This window comes from Xenopus laevis, chromosome 1L (genome assembly GCF_017654675.1).
Source record: "Xenopus laevis strain J_2021 chromosome 1L, Xenopus_laevis_v10.1, whole genome shotgun sequence".
NCBI classification, from domain to species: domain Eukaryota; kingdom Metazoa; phylum Chordata; class Amphibia; order Anura; family Pipidae; genus Xenopus; species Xenopus laevis.
Genome location: NC_054371.1, coordinates 79,718,671 through 79,744,881, shown reverse-complemented (window position 1 = coordinate 79,744,881; position 26,211 = coordinate 79,718,671). Strand labels below are relative to the sequence as shown.

The 26,211-nt window shown below is 37.2% G+C and overlaps 1 protein-coding gene across 1 annotated transcript in view; it reads right to left on the bottom strand.

Moving 5' to 3' along the window:
• The window catches only part of LOC108710879 (sperm-tail PG-rich repeat-containing protein 2), a 317,226-nt gene that overhangs the window by 271,855 nt on the left and 19,160 nt on the right, over positions 1–26,211 (bottom strand). Inside the window, exon 6 of the mRNA XM_018252074.2 lies at positions 5,700–5,815. Coding sequence (XP_018107563.1) covers positions 5,700–5,815 — 116 coding nt within the window. The remainder of the gene's footprint in view (positions 1–5,699; positions 5,816–26,211) is intronic.

The window sequence follows — 26,211 nt, the reverse complement described above, 5'->3', positions numbered from 1 at the left end:
TTTGGTTAACTGTGTATTTGTTTTTTTTCCTTATACTTTAGTTTAGTTTGCATAACTTTTTTCCTACATAGTAAGCTGAATATCTACTATACTGTACTATATTTGGCAGATTATAATGAAATTATTATGGACAGTTGAGTAACCATAAAAATATCTTGGATGACCATATCTTGCCTGCAGGCCTCCAGCTGGACAACTCTGCTCCACAATAAAAGTAAATATGGGACAATAAAACCTAAAAGTACAGGTGTAATTCATAGTGTTTCAATGTTATGGTTTAACCTTGAGGAATAACAGCAGGACATATCATATGGTTAGCCCTATGGATGCAACTCACTGCCTGAAAATCCCAGCAGTACTGAATACACATAATAGTATAGATGTTGGGAAACATATTCCACAGCACAGTACTTTCCCCTGCAGAAAAACAATTCAAAATAATTCCCATTTATAGTGTAAACTAGAGGATCTGGGGTCTCAAAAGCAGCTATTGTCCCCAACTGGAAAACTATGGCTAAATACATAAATGCAAATTTCTTATTTCTGTCAAAAATATAGAAACTAAACTAAACAAAAACTAGAAATGCGGTAAAAACTCAAATTTAAATGTTAATAAATTTGCCAATAATTGAGGGAGTACAGGAAAAACCTCTTTAAAAACTGTAAATCCTGATATACCAAAAGACATTCCCTGTGTCATTTAGGCAGTTACCAAATCAGTGTTTAATGTCCAGTGCAATAAAAATCTGAAAATAAAAACAGTTTTCGTATGCTCCATATTAGCAATACATTGTCATACACAGCAACATACAGTGGTACAGTCTATATTTTGCTGCACACACTCTAATTACTTTACCATTCTGTTTGCATTTAGAACTGTGTTTTTCTATCCTACATATTCCTACTATATATATAACAAAGACTCGAAAGGCAGACGGCACTTCTGAAGATGGGGTTTATTGGAGTTCCTGCTGGAAAAAACCTGACGCGTTTCGGGAGTTATCCCTTAGTCATAGGTTAGCAATTCACTTGTTACAGCTGGATTTTTTATACACTAAGTAATAGTGCCCTCTAGTGGGCTCATAATAAAATTATATCTTTATTTAAATCAATTAAAACCTGAAACAAAGTGAAACAATTAAAATGAGACAGTTAAAAAGGTTTACTTAGAAACAATGTTCATTAATTAATTAAGAACCAAACAAACTGTTGGTGCAGCTCTTGTGGAGAAGGTGATACAGTTATACTACCCCTCGGGATATCATTTATTTACAACGAGGGGGCTGGAGAAAAGATCTACTTAGGTACAATCTATTAAATACGTCCATCCCCAGTAAAATTCTTTAGTTTAATGGGGGTACCTGTACTCATACCTTTAGTACAAATAACTAATGTCGTGTCTGTAATTCAGACCGTTCGGGATTCTTGTATCTAATTTGAGGATCCAAAAAGCCTCTCTGAGGTTTAGTCTGTGGATAATATCACCACCTCTAATAGAAACCCGTACCTTTTCAATAACTTTCACCTTTAGGTCTTTTAGACCGTTGGGTGAGCATGTTTTAAAATGCCTGCCAACCGGGGTGTTCTCCTCTCTATTGGTAATACTTCTAATGTGTTCCCTTGTCCTTTCCTTCAGCATGCGGGATGTGCGGCCCACATACTGTTTGTTACAGTGACTGCACTCGAGTAAGTATATAACATTCCTAGTGTTGCAATTATAAAAGCCAGTATTTTTAAAGACTTGCCCTGATACATTAGATTTAAACTCCGGCCCAGTGGAAATCACCTGGCATGTCTTGCAGGTATTCGCCCCACATTTGTATGTGCCCTTTACTTTTAACCAGTTGTCTGCCACATTAGATGGAACCGATGAGACTAAACTCGGTGCCAACATACTCCCTAAAGTAGGGGCTTTTTTTGGGACACATTTGACCTCGGTTTGGGCCAAGATATCCGACATTTTTGGATCACTATTTAGTATAGGTAAATATTTTTTGATAATCCTGCAGATATGGCCATACTCTTCGCTGTATTCAGTGACAAAAAACACTTTTTGTTTATCAGGCCCAGATTGGTCTACACAATCCTGGGTTAACCTTCTTAATTCTTTTTTCTCTTTCCCCAGTACAGGTGCTGTTTTGGATTTCAGGATTGTGTAGACCAATCTGGGCCTGATAAACAAAAAGTGTTTTTTGTCACTGAATACAGCGAAGAGTATGGCCATATCTGCAGGATTATCAAAAAATATTTACCTATACTAAATAGTGATCCAAAAATGTCGGATATCTTGGCCCAAACCGAGGTCAAATGTGTCCCAAAAAAAGCCCCTACTTTAGGGAGTATGTTGGCACCGAGTTTAGTCTCATCGGTTCCATCTAATGTGGCAGACAACTGGTTAAAAGTAAAGGGCACATACAAATGTGGGGCGAATACCTGCAAGACATGCCAGGTGATTTCCACTGGGCCGGAGTTTAAATCTAATGTATCAGGGCAAGTCTTTAAAAATACTGGCTTTTATAATTGCAACACTAGGAATGTTATATACTTACTCGAGTGCAGTCACTGTAACAAACAGTATGTTGGCCGCACATCCCGCATGCTGAAGGAAAGGACAAGGGAACACATTAGAAGTATTACCAATAGAGAGGAGAACACCCCGGTTGGCAGGCATTTTAAAACATGCTCACCCAACGGTCTAAAAGACCTAAAGGTGAAAGTTATTGAAAAGGTACGGGTTTCTATTAGAGGTGGTGATATTATCCACAGACTAAACCTCAGAGAGGCTTTTTGGATCCTCAAATTAGATACAAGAATCCCGAACGGTCTGAATTACAGACACGACATTAGTTATTTGTACTAAAGGTATGAGTACAGGTACCCCCATTAAACTAAAGAATTTTACTGGGGATGGACGTATTTAATAGATTGTACCTAAGTAGATCTTTTCTCCAGCCCCTTCGTTGTAAATAAATGATATCCCGAGGGGTAGTATAACTGTATCACCTTCTCCACAAGAGCTGCACCAACAGTTTGTTTGGTTCTTAATTAATTAATGAACATTGTTTCTAAGTAAACCTTTTTAACTGTCTCATTTTAATTGTTTCACTTTGTTTCAGGTTTTAATTGATTTAAATAAAGATATAATTTTATTATGAGCCCACTAGAGGGCACTATTACTTAGTGTATAAAAAATCCAGCTGTAACAAGTGAATTGCTAACCTATGACTAAGGGATAACTCCCGAAACGCGTCAGGTTATATCCAGCAGGAACTCCAATAAACCCCATCTTCAGAAGTGCCGTCTGCCTTTCGAGTCTTTGTTGTACCTACAGTGGGGACACTGTTTTTGACTGTGCACCTGAATTGAGGGGAGAGCGGTGAGCTAGTGCGGTCCTTATTTGCTTTTCTATCTACTACTATATATATATATATATATAAATATATATATCAGTATATTGTTATTGTGGAGCCGAGTCTGGTATGACCATGTGGGAATGATGATGTATGTTGTTACCAAGAACAAGAGAAAAAAATCTCCCTTGTGGTATTTGTAACACTTTAACTTTTGGACAAATAAACATTTACATTTTATACTGATCCCCTGTCCTGGCTGAGCATCAATTCTCACATCCAACCACATACTTCCTAACATTTGAAATTGACAAACTAGGGATAGGCCATGTTCAGAACACCCTAAGCCCTGCCCATTTTTGTGTGAATCCCTGCCCACTTTTGGGACTGAACATCGGAACTGTTGGGTGGAGTGATCCTCTGCTGGCCCCTGCATCTTTGGCACACTATTCATTTTAAGGATACTAGTTGGTCCACAAGTTCAATTCTGTCTCTGCAGAGTTGGCTAAAGATCATTCTTCAAGTAAGCTGCTGGGTTGTAACCTGCTGGGTCATCTATGTCTTTTCTTCTGTTTGTATTCCCTGGCCCAAACCCTCAGTTCAGCTGTGGATAATCTGTGATGAATCATAAGCCCTTCTACTGTGATCAAGCTCCTTTTCCTGAGTCCCTAGTATCTTGTATTCCTGCATCCTGAATTCCTGTGTCTTGAAGTCCTTGACTAGCAGAATCGTATGAGTCCATTCCTTCCCTGCCCTTGCTCCCCCCATTATCTGACTCCTCAGTTTTGACCCCTGGCCTGTAATTGGATTTCTGCCTTGTCTCCCACCCACCCCTAACTCAGTTTACTTGCAGCCTGCCTTAACCAATTGCCTGAAACTGGACTTTGTTTTTTGTCTGTTCCTTTACATTTCTGCAGAGGTCTGTATGCTTTTTAGTTTTAAAGGGGACCTGTTCCAATTTTACCACATTAGTCAAGCAAAATAAACTTTAACTACATTATATAAATTATTTTAACCTAGTTTCCTTCAGTCTGGGAATTCATAATTATAGCAAGCAGGCAGGAGCCATTTTGCGGACACTGTTATTAAGGCAAGCCTTGCATCATTTCAAAATCTTGTTTGTGCACCAGAATGGAGGACCTGATGTCCATACCCATGCACTGGTTACACAATTAAATGGTAAAGAGAGAGGGGGAACTTGTGGAGAGCAGTGACATCTAGTAAGTGCTCAATGGAAAGTGAAAGTAATTGCCTGCTCCACCTCTATGCCTAAGGCATAGAGGAAGGGCAAGCAATATTTGATTGACAGCTGAGATTTTGAAATGAGTTGACAACCGCTATGAATGCTTTATTATAAAAGAGAATTTGGATTTTGAGAAGGACTTTTATTAAACAGATTTTTATGTCTGGGTGACAGGACCACTTTAATTATTAAACCTGTGTTCTAAAGCAGTTTGTGTCAAGCCTCTGCCATGTTGGAAAGTAGGGATGAGTGAAATAATTTTACACTTTTGGGAAAATCAGTGAATATTTAAGGAATCTGATTATCTGAATTAGCTGATTGCAAAGAGTGCCTTACTGCAACACATATTGGTATTTACTGTAGTATACACAAAAATGCTGATACTCACATAACAAGGAGACACAGTGCCTGGGTGCTGTTCAGCAGAAAAAGTCTCCAATCTCCAAATTAAACTGCATTTTCAGGGCTTACAGATGCTTTAAAAAATATTGAACAATCCAATGTTTCAGCAGTGTCCACTTGAACATGGGTCAATCCAAAACATTGGATTGCAAACTAAACTTTATAAAACATTTGTAAGCCCAGGAGTGTGGTTTATTTTGGAAATTATTAACTGTAATAATATGTGTGGGATCATTTTTTTTTGCTCTAAAGACAGTAAACCAAATATCCAAATATGCCAATGAAACAATACCCTTAGTAGGGAGATTACCATGGAAAATGTTAAAGTGCTTGTAGATCATCGCATTGCATTGCTAATAATTGTGTTTTCTGGCTTCAAAGCAGGAAAAAATCCCAGGACTCGGTTTAGTTTGAAATTCTGGCACCAGTCCCTTAGAATAGTTCTTTATGAAAGCTACATGATCCATTATGCATTACAAAAAGAAGTTTTTGACAGTTCTTATTACAGCACTTGCAAGACTGCAATAAAATCTGCCAGTAGTAAACGCAAAGGATAAATACTCACAGAATCTCCTCTTCAGGAAATTAGCATACGTTATATTTATTATTGAGCTATGTGACAAATGCATGAATATTTTCAGTTTTACAAAACCTATTAGGAAACTGTAAATACATGTAAACAAATATCTCTAGTTTATACTTACTGATCTATGTCATATTCACCAGGCCCAGGAACTTCTGGCCACTGATATTCCAGCCTTTTGCCAGTGTAGTTTCCAAAGTGTGAACCTTTATATTTTAAAGTCGCATATGCCTCATTCTGCCGAACACAAGGAAGAATTACGGATTATTCAGCGAGAGAAACATCTTACAATTTTACATATTTATGCAATATCTTCCATTCTGGAAATGATACATTCTACATAACAAGTCTGCCCGGGTCAGTGGGAAAAACATTTTTATGCCTTAGCCACAAGAAGAATGATGTCCGTTAGAGACCCATTAACTTGAGTTAAATACCACTGCAGTGCTAAAGGATTTTTCTCTTGCTCATTAGTGCTACAGATTAATGCACAGATGTACAGCTGGAGAGATGATTTGAGAACAAAATGGCAGGCTTCTTTTCTTTGTTTGTCTTGCTTCCCTCTCTTGCATCAAATGTCATTTTTTCTTTTCCATGTGACCAGGCATCATCAGTGTACCCACAGCATATTACTGTATATACCAAACTATTACTATTAATTTCAAGTTAAAGAAATGGAACTGAGTTGTTTTCCAAGTGGAAAGGCTTGTCATTTAGAACCATATGGGACCTGTTATCCAGAATGCTTGGGACCTGGGGTTTTCCGGATAATGGATCTTTCCAAAATTTGGATCTTTATACCGTAAGTCTATTTAAAAATAATTTAAATATTAAACAAAATCAATAGGATTGGTTTTGCTGCCAATAATGATGCATTTTATCATAGTTGGGATCAAGATCAAGGTACTATTTTATATTACAGAGCAAAAGGGATATCATTTTAAAAAATGATTGGGAGACGGCCTTCTCATAATTTAGAGCTTTCTGGATAAGGGATCTCATACCTGTACAATATTTTATATAAATATGCATTCAATGCCAAATGGGTCATAACATTCAAGTTAGTAGTTTGGTCACCAAATTACTAAAAATCAGCAGCAAATTTTGCGCTTCAGTAGACTTTCTGACTCAGTGGTACCTCACTCCCAGTCAGTTACTGCCACCACCATGAAACCTTAGAAATGCTTTCATTTACTTTTCAAATTATTATTTATTCATTGCTTAATTGTCTACGACATATGCAATTGATAAAAGTATTTTATCTTTATAATGCACCGATTTATGAAGACTCTGAGAAGGGGGTTACTTATTAAAGGTCACGTTTAATTAGAATTCTTTCACTAAAAACTCAAATATTTAGGTTAAAAACATTATCTAATTATTTTAAGTAGCTTATTGCAAAGAGTGCCTTACTGCAACACATATTGGTATTTACTGTAATATACATAAAAAATGCCGATACTCACAAGGAGGCACAACGCCTGGGTGCTGTTCAGCAGAAAAAGCCTCCAATTTCCAAATGAAACTGCATTTGCAGTTCTTACAGATGCTTTAAAAATGTATTGAACAATCCAATGTTTCAGCAGTATCCCCATGAAAATGGGTCAAGCCAAAACATTGGATTGCACAGTGAATCTTATAAATTATTTGTAAACCAAGGAGTGTGGTTTATTTTGGAAATTATTAACTGTAATAATATGTGTGGGATCATTCTTTTTGCTCTAAAGCAAACCAAATATCCAAAGGTTCCAATGAAACAATACCCTTAGCAGGGAGATTATCATGGAAAATGTTAAAGCGCTTGTAGATCATTGCATTGCATGGCTAATAATTGTGTTTTCTGGCTTCAAAGCAGGAAACAATCCCAGGACTCGGTTTAGTTTGAAATTCTGGCACCAGTCCCTTAGAGTAGTTCTTTATGAAAGCTACATGATCCATTATGCATTACAAAAAGACTGTTTTTGACAGTTCTTATTACAGCACTTATGTGCAAGACTGCAATAAAATCTGCCAGTAGTAAACTCAAAGGATAAATACTCATAGAATCTCCTCTTCAGGAAATTAGCATACATTATATTTAAAGAACTGGAACTGATCTGTTTTCCAGGTGGAATGGCTTGTCATTTAGAAGTGCATGTACTGTATGGGACCTGTTATACAGAATGCTTGGGACCTGGGGTTTTCTGCATAATGTATCTTTCCAAAATGTGGATCTTTATAGCTTAAGTATATTTAAAAATGTAAATATGAAATAAACCCAATAGGATTGGTTTTGCTGACAATAATGATGCATTTTATCATAGTTGGGATCAAGAGCAAGATACTGTTTTATATTAGAGAGCAAAAAGCAAAAAAAAATTAAAAATGATTGAGAAATGGCCTTCCCGTAATTCAGATGTTTCTGGATAATGGATCCCATAACTGTACTTTATACAAATATGCATTCAATGCCTAATGGATCAAAACATTCAAGTAAGTCATTTGGACACCAAATTACTATAATTCAAATTTTGCACATCAGTAGACTTTCTGACTGATACCTCACTCCCAAAGTCAGTTACTGCCACCACCATGAAACCTTATAAATGCGTCCATTTACTTTTCAAATTATTTATCCATTCCTTAATTATCTATGACATGTGCAAATTATAAAAATATTTTATCTATATAATGCACCAATCTGCGAACACTCTGATTGCACAATGAGGGGGTTATTTATTAAAGGTCAAGTTGAGTTTTCTTGAGAAATTCTAGTTTTTTAAGGGTAGTTTCACTAAGAAAACTCAAATTTCTCTAAATTTATTATGCCCCGAAGCTGCTAAAAGCCGGGATCCGAAAATAGTCCTGCTAAAACCTGTCACGGTCATGTAAAAGTCAGTGGCAGAGGTCCGTTTAACTGACTGAATGGGTTAACGGGTGTTTAACACTTGTTTCTGCTCGAAAACTCAATATATTCGATGCATTCGATGTTTTTTATCCTATAAACGCAATAGATTTGACGTATTTGAGTTTTTTCCCTGATTGCATTCAATCAAGTTTTTTACATTCAGGTTTTTTCATAAATAAGGAAACATTCAAGTTGTGAGTTAGTCAAGGTAGAAAAAAATCTCACAAACTCAACCTTTAATAAATAATACCCTAATTCTAGTTATATGAACAGAAAATCCATTTCCTACTAGGTCTTGGAATGGAAAAGCCTGTTGTATCATTAAAGTCATATATTATATGCTAAAATCAGAGCATTAAAATAATATAAATTGACTGGTACTTAACTCATGAACCTACGTTATAAACATTACTAAGGTGGGGGAAAAAAATCACTTTTGTAACTGAATTAAAAAGGCTTTTAAAAATTCTGACGTAGACAGAAGAACAAATTGACGCGCTATTAATAACTCTAAATTATTGCACGCTTTGTACCAAGAAGTGTTGACAATATCTATATCAAGGTCACTGTCAACTTGGTAAGTCATTACCAAATAAAAAATGGTTTAACTGAAGCAAACTCAGCATGGAGCTGCATTATTTTAAGTGAACATTGTAATATGACTCAGAGAAGAATTACTAATTGCCACTCCTGGTGACAATGAAATGGATGATGAGGTGCTTTGCAACTTTTTTTCCACTGACTCTTCACAATTAAATATGGAAATACATGCAGTAAAAAAAAGTCTTGAAGTGCATTCATTCAGGCATTAATGGACTGCTTCCCACTACGACCGCACACAGGAAGTTCAAAGCAGTAGTTGCTCGTATATCAGTGTCAATAGGCTAGCAGCATTCCAACACTTTATTTCAGGTCTGAAAAAACTGCAATGATTGCTGTGCAAATAGGGATTTACCCAAAAGCAAAAAAAATGTATTACCTATGATGTAAGCCTTCAAATTTATACTTTTAGGATGAATTTTTGTAACCAATTGAAATTTTTGCGGCATACAGCATTTAATTAGTTTTGAAGAAAACATATATGGGGCAAATTCACTAACCTCCGGAAATTCGCCAGCGACGGCTTCACTCACATCGCCACACTTTGCCAGACGAAAATTCGCCAGAACAACGCTAATTCACTACAATACGAGGTTGCATCCAGGGTGCCGAACAATGGCGAAGTTTCACTAGCGTTAATTCGGCAAGCAAAGTGAAGTTGCGCTAGCGTTGGCTAATTTGCATACGGCAGGAAGTTAAATTTCAATGGACGTATATATAAATTACACTACACAAGCCCAGGGAAACTTAATAAAAGAAAATAGAGTTGTTATATTGCCCTACACATGTGCCATGTGTATAGTTTATGTGCCATATGTAAGGAAATGTAGGGGGGGAAGTCAGGTACCCTAAAAAAATGTACGATCTTTTGCAGCCTATGACCCTGAAAAACTGAAAAGTCTGCAGCGTTTTTTGGGACTTAGAAAAATGTACACATTTTTTTTGAGGAACTCCTATCTACTCTATTGCACTTTGCCTGGTCTTAGGTGGCGAAGGCAAGTCTGGCACAAGAGGTAACGTTCATTAAAGTCTGCATCTTAGTGAATTTGCGTAGTTATGTCCATTCACGAGAGCGAAAGTTCATCTGGTGTTAGAGTGCGAAGTAGCGCTAGCGAATTTATGCCAGCGCCCGTTAGTAAATCGGCAAAGTCCTGAAATGACGTCACGCTGGCAAATTACACAGCAGTTACAAAATCACTAGTGGAACCTAGAAGAATGTCCCACCACTGACCACTTTCCATGAACAATGTTTTCTACTCCTGCTTTCTATTCAGCACTTCACAATTAAGGAAACGTCCCACGTCAGTCTTTCCAATACAAAAATGTTTTATTGGATGCAACTTCAAACTCAGGCACAATTATGTTGGAACTCTGGGAGAGACAATTCATTATCGGGAAAAAACGTAGCAATAAGAATGTGGATATTGCACTTCGGACACGGAGCAAGTTAGGAGATGCATATTTTATTGTTAAGATTCTCCACTGTGCCCATTCCCCATCATATGTTCCTCTTCATACATTTCAACAAAATATGTTAATGACTATTCACTCATAGAATAATAGCATAGAATAATAGCACGTAAATACCATACAGTGGGGAGGGGGGTTAGCCTGCAGGGTCTGCTGTATGGTAGTCTCCCCTACCATAACTCTCCTGTAAATTAAATTCACAGTGCACAAGCGGCTGAGTGGGCAGAAGCGGTTGGGGATTTAGCCTACAGAATGCATGCCAGGCCCCCGGCAGATTTTTTACGGGGGCTGGGGGACCTATATGCCACTGTAGAATAGCATAACATTTAGTAATTATATTTTTTACGTGCACATATTTCCATTGTTTCTTTAAAAAAGTGCAATGTCCCTAATAGCCCGAGATAGCATAGTTATCAGTTATCATTCTTCTTATCATTATTATTATTGTTGTTATTAAAATGTATTATAATGTGCCAACATATTCCATAGCACTGTACAGTAAATGGATGTATACATATAACATATAGATTACATACAAAAACAACAACTAAAAATGCATACGTATTCATACATCGGGACCCTGCCCTAAAGAGCTTACATAATATTGAGGGCAAAGCTTTGAATTGATACAAAGGCTGACAGGTGACAACTGCACTTTGGCAACAACTTCAGAACCACACATTACAGCTCCATGATGAAAGCTGATGTGCTTTCCCAAGCTCCGTTAATGTTGTTATTATATTGCATTGTAGAATTTAGCATTTCGGTTTTCATTCAACAATGCTAAACATCACTAATGTCCCAAGGGAAAGTGAGCATTCAAGCATAATTGTAATGAATTGAGAAAACCTGCACTTGAAATGTTAATGTATCAAAGTAGTCTACAAGAATAGCAGTAGAGCCCACTTCAAAGCGATCCCCTGATTACCTTCCTCCAAAAGCCAGATAGATGAATGTGTGTAACAAACACTATACTATGTTCCATGTGGAATTCATTTCAAAGAGTGAAGTCACCAAATAAAAGCTACACTATGGAGTGCACCTGTTGAAATAACACATCTATTATTAAGAAGTGAAAATACTGTGTGCGTACATTTAAGATCACAAGACCAGAGTTTCAAAGATGTTGGATCCAAAAAGATAAAAACACTTCTGAAAAAAAAAAAAAAAAAGTAAATAATATATAGCATGTTTTTCTTTGTTTTTGGTTATATGAACTTCTAGTCGGTTTGATAATGATATCAAGTTATCAATTATTAGCAAACCTCAAGTGACTGACCAGAATACACTAGTTCTATTCAAATCCTTCGTGGTGGCAGAAGAATCCTGAGATGAGAATTAATATATGTTAAGCAATAACACTGCAATTTATCTTTCAGTGCATTCTGAAAAATATGCAGAGCTTCATTGTTTTCATGGCAGGCTTTTTGCTGGTCAATAAAATGCCAACTTCTAGACTAAACCTTGAGCGAAGGTCCTATAGGTCAGTTAAAGGAGACAAGCAAAGCGATTACCAATCAATAACTACTAGACCATTCATTTCATCACCTGTTTGTCCACATTGCCAATGAAAAGGACTAAAGCACTATAACATGCATTATGCAAGATTTTATAGAGTCATTTAAAAGAAATATAGTTCACTGCATATTTTTTCTTAAAAGCATTCAAACCTTTTTCAAGTACAGGATACTCAACGAAAACATAAATTTAGAGTATATTCCATTTTCCTAATTATACATAAAGGAGGCTTGGTTCTGTATGTAGCCTGAAAGATAAACAGTTTGACATTTCCTTATGTGGCTTCCAATTGTATGCAATTATGCAGGCACAAAAAAGAAAATGCAGGCACAAAGCATAAAGGAAATGTGTACTGTAGACATGGTCAATCTGCAGTTTGAATAGGGTTGCCTTGTGCACTAAAGAACTGCACACTGTGCCTTGCACATCTGTTACCAGTAATAGCAGCAATGAAAATACTGACATTAGGGGTAAAATTAAAATTCGAATTTGAATTTTGAGATTTATCATACTATGGCCCTTTAAGAACTTGAATTTGACTGTTTGCCACCTAAAACCTGCTGAATTACTGTATAAGTCAATGGGAGAGGTCCAGGGATCAATTTGGTGGTGTTCGTAGCCTTCCTGACATTCAATTTTTTTTTTTAGAGAAAAAAACTAGAATCGAGTTTTTTAAATTCAAATCAAGTTTTTAGCATTCATTCATTCGAAGTTGATTAGAGTTTTTGGGTCGTTTAAATTCGTTCAACTTTAAAATAAAATCAAAGCTATTAATACATTTCGACTAGGCAAATTTCAAATTTATGGGCGTTTAGGGGAGTTTAAAAAAAACTCACATGAATTTGAAATTCAACCCTTGATAAATGTGCCTCTAAGTCTACTAGAACATTTTTAAATATTAAATAAACCCAATAGGCTGGTTTTGATACCCATAAGGATTATTTATATAAAGAGTATCTAGTATAGGTGAATCTAAAAACAACTAGACTTGCTGAGTAATCATTGAAGATGTTTCACTACTCATCCGAGCAGCTTCTTCAGTCATATATAAAGAGTAAAACTAAATGAACAAATAAAAAGTAAATAAAGCCCACAAGTGAAAATAGTTCATTTTGGTGTGCACCCAATGTCTGCATCTTTGCTTGCTGAGATACAGAAGGACACCTTACTGGTTGGGCACATCCACAGATCAGCACATATAATATTAATTGTGTTATTGAATTAAAGGGATTATGCAATGCAGTGATGTTTTCACTGCATGAAGTTCTTAGTGGACAATACTAGATCAAAATATCTATCCATACAACACACTGATATTTACAGTCATCAGATACAAGCTAGGTTTCTCCTGTAGACGGAAAACAAACCAAAAGTTAGCATGGTGAAAAAACATAATCTATTGTAAGTGCAGCAACCCCAGCATTTATTGCCAGCTGACAGCTGGCATGCAAATGTTTGGAGATTTCAACTTAAGGGTCACATTTGATACTTTTTGTGATGTTTTTCAAAAATATTTTTTGCCAATGTGTAGCTATATATGTGCCATATGAAAATGGCATATGTAAAAGTGCCAATCCAGTGTCCAGCTATTCTACCCATATTTTCCATAAAACAGGATTCCAGTAAAGATAAATTGACAGTTTTAAACACAATGTTTTTCTCATTGTTTTCCTTTTATAACAAATTGTCATTTATTTCTGCATCAGAATACATAGTAAATATGCAGTTTGGCAACTGTAAGACTCCAGAATTTTAAAAGTATGCATTTTTGTATGCAGCTAGACAGCTTTATCACAGTCTGGAAAAATCACAAATGCACTAACAAAAATAAATTGCTTTGAACTCAGATGCTCAAATAAACGGCAAATAGACATATTTCATTTTGGTGCACTCAGCAAACGCATGAAGATTCAGTATGAGAAAAGTGGAAATAAGTTGAAGGCTAAAGTCTTAGACAGCTATTTCTCCATGTTCCAAGTCACTGAACTGAGAGTTTATTTTAAGCAGCAGCAATTCAGGAAATAATTAGGTACGTTTCGGTCTGTCATGCATACAAAGTACTATATTTAAATCTCATAATTCATAGTATTTTTTTTTATTTACTATCCACCAGGGGTATATTAGCAAATCTTTGAAAAAAACAGTAAATAAATAGCATTGATTATCCTGGATTTTATGGGGCAAATTCCCTAAGCGTCGAAAATTCGACATCGACGGCTTCGCAGCCATCGCAACACTTTGCTAGGCGTAAATTCACTAGGACAACGCCAATTCCCTAAAGTACGAAGTTGCGCCCAGGGCGCCAAACGCTAGCGAATTTTTGCTAGCGTTACTTCAGCTATAAAAGCGAAGGTGCGCTAGCGTTGCCTAATTTGCATACAACGGGAAATGATAAAGTTACATGGACGTATATGTTTCAGCAAATACATTACATTACACAAGTCCAGAGAACCTTAATAAATAAAATAGAGTTGTTATAATGCCCTACACATGAGCCCAGTGTATAGTTTATGTTCCATATGTTAGAAAATGTAGGGGGGAACCTGGTTACCCAAAAAAAATTTAACGGACCTTTGCAGACTATCACTCTGAAAAAAGGAAAATACACCAGCGTTTTTTGGAACTAAAAGTTTTGCACTAAAAATTTAAGTCCTATGCACTCCATTGCACTTTGCCTGGTCTGAGCTGGCAAAGGCAAGTCTGGCGAATGAGGCAACGTTCAGTAAAATCTGCATCTTAGTGAATTTGAGGAGTTACGTCTGTTCGCCAGAGCAAAAATTCATCTGGCGTTAGAGTGCAAAGCAACACTAGCGTCTATCTCCTTTGCTAGCGAATTGACACCTGCGCCCGTTAGGGAATCGCTAGTGAAGTTCCGAAATGACGTCACGCTGGCGAATTTTCACTAGCGTGTCACTTCGCCTTTAGGGAATCTGCCCCTATGTCTTCTAGAATATAAAAATCTGATACCCTGCTTTATTTCCAATTTTTGTTTAGAAAAATGTTCTCTAATGATATTTGAGGTTTATTTTTCATTTATTTTTCTTTGATACATTGTAAAGTACAAGGACTTTCTGGGTGCAACAATCCTTAGTGTATTTAGTGAGCCTGCCATATTGTTTCTTCCAGACGATGCACAGACTACCGTAAAAGGCACAGGGCCATTTATTATGACCACTATATATGTACTGTATATATTCTGTACATTACAAGAAAATTGTTCCACCCACTTGTAGGAGCTCTCTGCGAATTTCTGGTTTGAAATCTGTAAACTCTGCTCTTAAAGTTACCAGGAGCGGCAGACATTCCTCAGACTGTAATGTTCTGAGAAATGAACTTAAAGCCTTTCTTAAACTGCAGTCTACCCATAGAATTAATGTATTCTTTATTAAAATTTAATATATACAGTACTATGGTCTGTTCGGTTGTGTGAATCTTAAGAGGCACTTTTCTTTTTAGCACCACCTAAGATCTTGCTGAATGCTTGGAGAGATGCGGAGGTCCTGGACATACGTCAGGCTTGTCCTGACTATTACACACATCACTTGAGATATGTTTGCATTCAACAGCTCCTGCCAAATACACAATACCGGTGTAGCTGAATTACATAGTTAGTTAGTTAGTTAGTTAGTTACATAGTTAAATTGGGTTGAAAAAAGACAAAGTCCATCAAGTTCAACCCCTCCAAATGAAAACCCAGCATCCATACACATACCCCTCCCTACTTTTAATTAAATTCTACATACCCATACCTATACTAACTAAAGAGCATGGTATCACAATAGCCTTTGATATTATGTCTGTCCAAAAAATCCTCCAAGACATTCTTAAAGGCATTAACTGAATCAGCCATCACAGCATCACCCGGCAGTGCATTCCACAACCTCACTGTCCTGACTGTGAAGAACCCCCTACGTTGCTTCAAATGAAAGTTCTTTTCTTCTAGTCTAAAGGGGAGGCCTCTGCTACGGTGATCCACTTTATGGGTAAAAAGATCCCCTGCTATTTGTCTATAATGTCCTCTAATGTACTTGTAAAGTGTAAATTGATTGTGATATTTTAGCAAGATTTTAGCAATGCCTATTTTGGTTTTCCACAACCCATCCTGGTTTTCAAGCTTAGTGGTAAAAAAAGAAAAGGAACAACAAATAAGCGCTCATTCTTTTTCTTTCTTTACTAAGCATCTGTAGGTCCACACAGAACAGGAGCCCATAGTACATGTTCAGAACAGAGAGTAAATTGTATACATGCCGTTGTTATCTGATCATTTGGCCCTAGGGCCAGCAATCAGATTAATGCCCAATATTGTCCAGCTTTTAGGTTGGCATATCAGGGAAAGATCCACTCTTTTGGGGACCTCACCAAACGAACAGATCTTATAATGTATGGCTACCTTAAGCCTCACAAAATTTTAAATATTCTCTGCCTAAGAACACAAAACATATTAGATATCTAATTTCATATAAGCAATGTTTTATAAATGAGAATGAACAATTTCAAATTTACAAATAGCTGTCTAGGGAACCATCAGCTGGACAGCACAACTTTATTTAAAAATGTTCCATCTCCATCTATTCCGATTTCACACACATGAAAACACACTGGTGATAAATGAATGAAGACAATTTAAGGTGTTTGAAAAGCAAAGTATATGTGGATTAGTATATGTTATAACCTGCTTGGAGTTGAACCAGGGACCTGATCCTGTGCTGTCTGCTTTACCGCTGCTCTATGTGAGCAGACAGCTAAGGCCCTGGTTAACTCCTATGGCTGTGCCTGGTAACTGCAAGTAAGCGTGGCTTGTCTCACCTGTTACCACTCTGGCCACAGGTGATCGGTGTAGGCCATTAGGCTGCCTATAAAACACCCTGCTCTGCACTGACTCATTGTCCAAATTAGGTCTAGTTCCTGGGTGTGAGTCTTGTCTGATTTTCTGTTTCTTACCTTTGCCTGTTTTTGACCTTGCTGTATTGCTGCCTGAATTGACTCCTGCCTGTTTGACCACTCTTCTGGATCCTGACTTTGTACTGATTTACTGTTTGGTATTGACCTCAGCCTGTTAATCCTGACTATGTTTCTTGTTCCTGATTCTGTGCTGCACTGTCTGGTTGGTACTGTCCTAGTCTGTTCCACGACTACACTCTGTTCCCCGTTCCTCCTGTATATGTTATAGTTCCCTTGCCTGCCCAGAACTTCCCCCTTGGTCCTCACTTTAAAGGGGAACTAAAGTCGAAAATAGAATAATGCTAGAAATGCTGTATGTTGTATACTAAACATAAACATAAATATGAACTTACTGCACCAGAAGTCTAATAAAACAAATGATTTATGCTTTCAAAGTTGACCATAGGGGTCATCATCTTGTAATTATGTTAAAGAGATACTGACACCAGAAATTTAACTCTTTTTTACATCTGTCATAATATTGCCTTTAAAAGCTACTTCTAACTTTAACATAAAGTATTTGCACAATGCTTTTACATTACCTGTCTTATGCCCCATGTTCCTGTATGAGGGGGCTGCCATATTTGTGCAGCAGGAGTCCGTAAGCATTAGAAACTTTAACTGACAGGCTGAGATGGGACAGTCAGTTTGGCAAAACAGTCAGATTTAGAAACTTCAACTAACAATACCTTAGATAAACAAACCTCTCAGCAAAAAATTATCAACATGACCTATAGGTAACTTTTAATGTACATTCATATTTTAAAAAGTTGTTTTTTAGGGGTCCATTCATTAAGTTCGAGTGAAGGAATAGAAGAAAAAAAACTTAGAATTTCGAAGTGTTTTTTTGGCTACTTCGACCATCGAATGGGCTACTTCGACCTTCGACTACGACTTCGACACGAATGATTCGACCATTCGATAGTCGAAGTACTGTCTCTTTAAGAAAAAACTTCGACCCCCTAGTTTGCCACCTAAAAGCTACCGAACTCAATGTTAGCCTATGGGGAAGGTCGAAGGATAATCCTTCGATCGTTGGATTAAAATCCTTCGAATCGTTCGATTCAAAAGATTATTCCTTTGATTGTTCGATCGAACTATTTGCGCAAAATCCTTCGACTTTGATATTCGAAGTCGAAGGATTTTCATTCCCCAGTCGAATATTGAGGGTTAATTAACCCTTGATATTCGACCCTTGATGAATTTGCCCCTTGGTGTCAGCATCATTTCAACATCTATGCAAGACCAAGACCATGCACATGCTCAGTGTGGCCGGGGCTTCTGTTCAGTGTGGGACTGGCCCACCAGGATACCAGGGAAACTCCCGGTGGGCCCAGGGGTCAGTGGGCCCTCATGCTGCTAAACATTTGGCATTTTCATGGCAATTTCTTATTTACTTAATAAAGAGGCTAAATAGATGGAATATAGATTATAGCATGTAAAGAAAAGAGACTAGGAGAATAAAGGTTGAACGAGGAGAGGAAGAAAATAGTACTGAGAGTGGGCCCCTGGTCTAAGGTTTTTGGGTGGGCCCCTGGTGTCCCAGTCCGACACTGCTTCTGTTGACAGGATAAGCTTAGGGATCGTCATAAATTATCAAAACAGCACAAGTCAAATAATATCTGCCAGAAGCCAATACAGCAAGACTGATTAATAATCAGAATATGCAGACTGAACTGAGTGCTGTGTTGTCATGTGGATTTTATACTTTTTGTATTGTTTAATACAAACTCTCTCCAACTCTGCAGAACCAGTGGCTGCAGCAAAATAATCCTCCAAATAGAATCCCAGTTTATCTGTTTAAATCTGGCTCCATGATCTTTGTCTACCGGGGGAGCAGGGGGTGTGAGCGGGCTAGGGCCCACACCCCCTCAGGGCCCCCCGGCAGCCCGATCGCCATTGACAATGTGGGCCGTGCGGAGGGGGGCGGGGCCCGGCTGTGCGTCACACACCAGGGCCCACCCCCCTCTAGGATCGCTACTGCACCTCGTGTAGATGTGCACATGCGCGCTAACAATAGCAACAAGCCAGACTCTGAAGACCAGGCATGGGTAGGCAACAGTTAAAGGTACGTCCTTGGCGCCCCCAAGCTTTTGTGCCCTAGGCAAGTGCCTACTCTGCCTACCCCTAGTTCCGACCCTGTTGGGAAGTAAGGCGGGGGGGCTGTCTGAAGTTTCCTATCCACAGCAGTGACAGAAAGTAAAACAAAGGGAGAATTTCACTGCATACAGTCAGGTTTATTAAAAAAAATGGTACATATTTTTTAATGAAAGTATATTGGAGATAGATTTCTTTTTCATTAAAGAAAGAAAAAATGGGATATATATATATATATATATATATATATATATATATATATATATATATATACAGGAAAAGGCACAATTTGTTTCTTTTTTGTTTCTCATAAAACAATGTCTGTTGTAATCCTTTTTAATAGCACCATGTCTTCATAAAAAAAACACAGTCCCAAAGAAGGCATATCACTGATCTGCATCCAATAAGCCTCCAAGCTGTGCATTTATTCATGGGGACCATGTCAACATGATTCCATTAGAGACAGTTCATAGATTTAACTTGTTAGAGATTCCAATCATTGTGCTTAGACTTACTCTAGTTTGCGCAATGTATTATAAATAATGAATTAGAATTGTAGTGATTCAGATAAGTATATCTCTTTTATAACCCTTCAGAGCAGACTAGTTTTTATTTTTAAAGGAAAAAAACACATCTTTATAAATTTTTAGCAGACACGTCTCAGTTCTATTCTGGTAAACATCAAGTTCACCCACTAAAAAAAATCTCCAACTGAGAAAATGTACTTTTCTCAGTTGCACATCTGCAACATTTTGCTGAATGTTCTCCTAACTGTATGTTTTAGTGATTGGGTGATTGCAGGAATGTGATGTTAGAAGCTTTGTCTTGTCTTTTATTATTAACAGAGCTAAACCAAGGTTAGAGAAGAACTGTTGTATGCAATAGTTTAAAAATACTTTTATTTTATTGTCTCTAACACATTAGAAAAAAACTGTTAACGGGGAAGTTATTAATCAGTAATACATTTTCACTAAAATGAATACCTAATTAGGTAACCTAAATGTTGGGAGGGCTTATTTATGCTGTGTAAAACGTAGAGTGAAGCAGTGATGTTGCCCAGAGCAACCAATCAGCAATTTAGAAAGTTAGAAAGCAAATATTTGATTGGTTGTTATGAGCAACTAACGGTAATGTTGCACTCCACTTTTTACACAGCATGATAAATATAACCCTAACATCTCGCGGTATAAACATAATGGAGCATCAGAGAGTGAAGTTAAAGATCACCACCGTCCACTGGTGTGAAAATCCGCCACTCTCAGTCATTTCTACTGCATTTTTTGAAGGCATGTTTATTAAATGGTGATATTTTACTTTCATTCATTGATAAATACGCTTTTAAAAATAGAAAGGAATGGAGAGTGGTGGAATTTCCCACTAGTCGACTGTGGTGATCTCTGACTTTACTCTTTGATAAATACTGTATGCCCCAATGTGTATTTGACTTTCATTAAAACATGTGAGTTTCTTTTGCACATGGACAAAAGGCCACAGTTAGTAAGTGAGATGGAAAAACTTGGCCTGTAGTTGCAAAGGGGCCGATTCACTAACTTCGAGTGAAGGATTCGAAGTTAAAAAATGTCGAATTTGGATGTTTTTTTTGGGCTACTTCGACCATCGAATGGGCTACTTCAACCTTTGACTACGACTACGACTTCGAATCGAAGGATTCGAACTAAAAATCGTTCGACTATTCGACCATTCGATAGTCGAAGTACTGTCTCTTTAAAAAAAACTTTGACCACCTAGTTCGCCATCTAAAAGCTACCGAAGTCAATGTTAGCCTATGGGGAAGGTCCCCATAGGCTTGGCTAACTTTTTTTGATCGAAGGATATTCCTTCGATCGTTGGATTTAAATCCTTCGAATCGTTCGATTCAAAAGATTATTCCTTTGATTGTTCGATCGAACTATTTGCGCAAAATCCTTCGACTTCAATATTCGAAGTCGAAGGATTTTAGTTCCTAGTCGAATATCGAGGGTTAATTAACCCTCGATATTCGACCCTTAGTGAATCGGCCCCAAAGTGTCCGGTTGTGTTGCCTATTGTTAAATCAGCATCTCTTGGTCTCATTGTTTATATCTTTTAAATGCTATATCGCCTGATACATTGACTTTTTTAAATTCATTATCAAATATAAAATATGACTACAAACTTTTGAAGGAATAAATTAATTGGGTGAAAATGCTATTCCACGCTTTGGTAGGCTTGAATAAAAAACGCTCTGTTCCTCTAAAGGATCGAAAACACAAGGAGGCAGACTATACAGGTCTGTGATGAATGTTTCAAACCAAAACTCATATATCAAATAGAAACTAGCATCCATACAGATATATGGTAAAAGATATTACCTAGAGGCACATGCAATTAATATTATCCAAGAAGAATACAGTAAAATAAAGGAAAATAATTCATATTCATCCCACATCCCCAACAGCCAAATGTATTTTTATAATTGCAACAGTTCCCCTTTAAGGTTTGAGATATGGAAGAATAAAAATATACTGTAGGTTGATGATCATTTAACTTTGAACTGTAGAAAAATATATTAAACTGTCATGCACTGGTGTAACTAGTGTGCCGGGACCCCTGCAAAAAAATCTTTGCAGGGGCCCAGCACACTTCGATCCCCAACCTCCTACCTGCCTACTCCCCACCATGCATGCACCTACTCTCCAGCCCTGCCACACAACCATCTACTCCTCACCCCCTGCCAGAGTTTTGGGGTTTATTCTTTTCATCTATAGATGAATCAGAAAGTTATGCCACTGCTGTCATGTAAATTAGTTTCACAAATATTTATTACCTTTTTCTACAGTCATTTTATATATGTAATGATTTATTTGTAAGTTGCTTAACCTAACTTTTTTTACTTGGCAGCACCCCCACACTCATGCTGTGAGCCAATGACAGCTTTTACCTACTCTGGTTACAATGCTTGACTGACAAACAGAATGGTTGGTTAATTTTTAATCGTAAAAAGTTTAGATTAAATAAAATGCTTTATAACTCAAAAACTATAAAAAAAACAGGAAAACCTATTTGTCAAAAAGAATTATTAACCATACACTAAGGAGGTTATTTACTAAACTCGGAATGCAAAAATCCCGAAAAACGTGTGTGTGGGGGGGGGGGCGTTTTGGACTTGAAATCATGAATTTTTCAGAATTTATTAAACCCCATGGATGGAAAAGTCCGAATTAGAAAAGGTTGCATATAAGTCAATGGGAGAAGTCCCAATGATTTTTTGATGTGCGCTTGGTTTTCGCACAATACTCTGAAGTTTTCGGCGTTTTCTGCCAAAAAAGCAAAAACATCGGGTGAAAAATCTTGAAAATCTGATTTTTTTTCCCACAAAGCAAATTTTCGGGAAAATGTAAAAATAAATAAGCATTTATAGCAGAAAATGTTGAGATAAAATTGGACTTTTATATATAACCTCCTAGGGGGCCTATTTATTAAAGCTTAAGTTTTTCTGGTGGAATTTTCAAAGAGGAAAAAAAAAAAAATATATATATATATATATATATATATATATATATATATATATATATATATATATATATATATATATATATATATATATAGTCTGTGTCAAACGACCGCACTCTGAAGACCAGACTTGGTATGATCTTTGTGGGTGCAGGGTCCAAAAATTCATATAGAGATTTGTTCGTAAGGATCCGCACACCACTGTTTTTCATCAAAATAAGTGTTTTTATTCGGTACATAGATCCGACGTTTCGGCCCACATTAAAAAAAGGCCCTAATGTGGGCCGAAACGTCGGATCTATGTACCGAATAAAACACTTATTTTTGAATATATATATATATATATATATATATATATATATAATGTTTAGATAGGGACCCGCACTCCAATGTTTCCGTGAAAAAAGGTTTTTATTTTAACTTGTGCATCCAACGTTTCGGCCCATGTTTGGGCCTTTATCAAGGTCCTTGATAAAGGCCCAAACATGGGCCGAAACGTTGGATGCACAAGTTAAAATAAAAACCTTTTTTCACGGAAACATTGGAGTGCGGGTCCCTATCTAAACATTATATGCTAAAGCTTTGGCCCAGCACCCACAGTGACTTCAAGACTGGATCAGAGTGCGAGCGTTTGCTGATATATATATATATATATATATATATATAGATATATATATATATATATATATATATATATAAACAAATACAAGATTCCTCTGCACTCAACCCATTATCAATATATTTAAGACAGAGACATTTTGTGCATACTGCTACTGAAAAATGCCTTACCCTTTAAACAAAACAGGGATTGTGGCCGAAACGTCGGATCTATGTACCGAATAAAACACTTATTTTTGAATATATATATATATATATATATATATATATATATATATATATATATATAAAAGATTTATTATACCGAAAGCTGCTAAAAATCCGAATTCAGATTCCAGATAAAACTTGTTGAGGTCATGTAGAAGTTGATGGCAGATGTCCTTGAAGATGTTTCTTGACATCGTGAGCTGAGCCGGTTTTCGTTCGATAATCCAATAAGTTTTTGTAACGTCAATTTGAAAAAGTCGTATGATTCGAATTGACCCATGATTTTGTTGCAACTTTTTTTGCATTTATCATTGATAAATGATTAAAATTCGTGGATAGGAGTTAGGTCAACTTTGTTTTAATAAAAAAAATTAGAAAACTCCGTTTTATAAAAAAAAAAAAAAAAAAGTTCCAATTTTTTTTATAACAGTGTAATGTTTCCTTTTATTATACTATATGCTTCTTGTAGAGAGTTGCACTGCGAATTGCTGATGCAAATGTACCCTATTATATTCTTTACTGCAGTATAAATAGCTATTGATTCTATAAATTGGTGTTATGATTAAGTCAATGTATTACAGGTGCAGAAAACCTTCCCTGACCCATCTTGAAATAATTTATCAGATGAGAAAATGTGTTGTTGTACATAACTGTATATTAGTACAGGGAGACCCATCTGGCAAAGGCAGTCCAAGTGTCACACAAGTGTTATTTTGGAGCTGATCACTATGGTGATTGGTTCCTAGCCTGGTAATTGCAGATTCTAGAGATTTCTCCTTATAAAAACTGTGCACGTGTCACTGAGACCATAAGGAAAATGAGAAAGTTAATAGCTTATTCAGTTTTTTTGGGTAGTTTAATTTATTTGTTTATTGGCATAATATAATGTTGGGGGTTTTAGTGTATTCTTAAATTATTGCAAAAGGAAAAATGAATAGTTGTGCCTCACATAGTGAGTTAAAATGGTAACAAAAATATTGAAATCTACAACTATGAGATGTCACGACAAAACTTGTCTAGAGGGAAGAATATTCAACAGTGGCATGCTAATACTTCTGTGACATTCTACCGCTGCAGTAACCCAAAGCAGTCTCATATTCAGAAACCCAATATCCAAAAAGCCTCCATTTTAAGCAAACTTTTTTGGGGTTTTCTATTTTCTTTTTTTCTGCAAAAATATAATAGGACCTTGTACTTGGTGTTGATTGGTGGTAAAGTAAACTGCATAAATCCATATTGGTGCCAAAATAAAAAACAGTAGTCATATTGGTGCCAAAATAATCCTTTTGGGTGTATTGCATGTTTACTGTTTCACGGCCGGCACCCAATAACAGAACAAATGCCAAGGACCCTGGTCTCGGTTCGGCTTCACCAGTAGTGTGACCACCTTTGGGCTTTGGGAGGAGCACTCAGCTTAATTGGGTGCCACCTGGACTTAACGAGGGGTACAAGGTGAGGTGTTCTGGCTGGCAAAGGGGCACGACCGGATAGCAAGAGTCTTTGGGCAGAAGGTCAAGGACAAGGCATCTGGTGGAAATGGAAACAGGACAGACCGGATCAGGGCAGGCAGATAACAGAATCGTCAGGCAGGCAAGGGGTCAAAACCAGATCATCAGACAGACTGGATAAGGCAGAAGGATGGTCAGACAGGCTGGGTTGAGGCAGGCAGATATCAGAATCGTCAGGCAGGCAAGGGTCAAACCGGATTGTCATTCAAGGGGTTAAGCAGGAAGAGTTGTCGTAGGCAGGCAAGGGTCAGGATACAGAATGCAGAGTAGTCAGGAACAGGCAGGGTCAAAAACGGATAATTCAAGGGGTTAAGCAGGAAGAGTTGTCGTAGGCAGGCAAGGGTCAGGATACAGAATGCAGAGTAGTCAGGAACAGGCAGGGTCAAAAATGGATAATCAGTCAGGATAGCAAATTTAGGAACAGGTAGCACAAAGCTCAGGAAACCACAGGATATGATCCTATAACGGGCACTGGCTACAGGTCTGAATGGGCCTTAAATAGGGATCCAATTGGCGCCAAAACCTGTGCAATTTCGCGCCGTTGCGCGCTGGCGCGATCATGCCAGCGCGCCTGCGCCTTTAAGAGACGCGCCCTAGGAATCAAAGATGGCGCCAGCAAGGGCAGGACAGGAGGGGCACAGCGGGCATCCACGCCAAGGACGCGGCGTGGACCCCGCTGCCCACTAGACCACCAGGGTAAGTTTCTTACATACTGTTTTTGGTATAGAATTTATAATACAGAAAACCTCCTTATCTGGAAAATCCAAGGTCCCAGGCATTCTACACATATATATACTGTATTTCTAATCAAAATATTTACAGGGATTACTTAAAGGGCAAGTCAACCCCAAAATAAAAATTTGCCTAATAAAAAACATAATTCTAAGCAGATTTCCAATATACATTTATTTAAAAATGTCAGTGCTTTTAAAAGCTATTTGTAAAAGAATTTGCTATTTAAAGCAGCCTTTGCTTAACTCCCGGTTGATACTTTTTAAACAATGTTTAAACAAAAGTCTTAGGGGGATATTTACTAAGTGGCAAAAAGTCGCCAGCGACCGCTTCGTATGCATCGCTACACTTCACCAAGCGAAAATTCGCTCAGACAACGTTAATTCACTAAAATATGCAAGCATTTCAAAGCCAAAATACGCTAGCGTTCATTTCTGCCTAGCGAAATGTCACTAGAGATCTTGCGCTCAGGTTAGTTTGTATATGGCAGGAAATTTAAAGTTGTATGAGCAAATACTTTTACACTGTTCATTATACAAGTCCATGGACAATACCTTAATAAA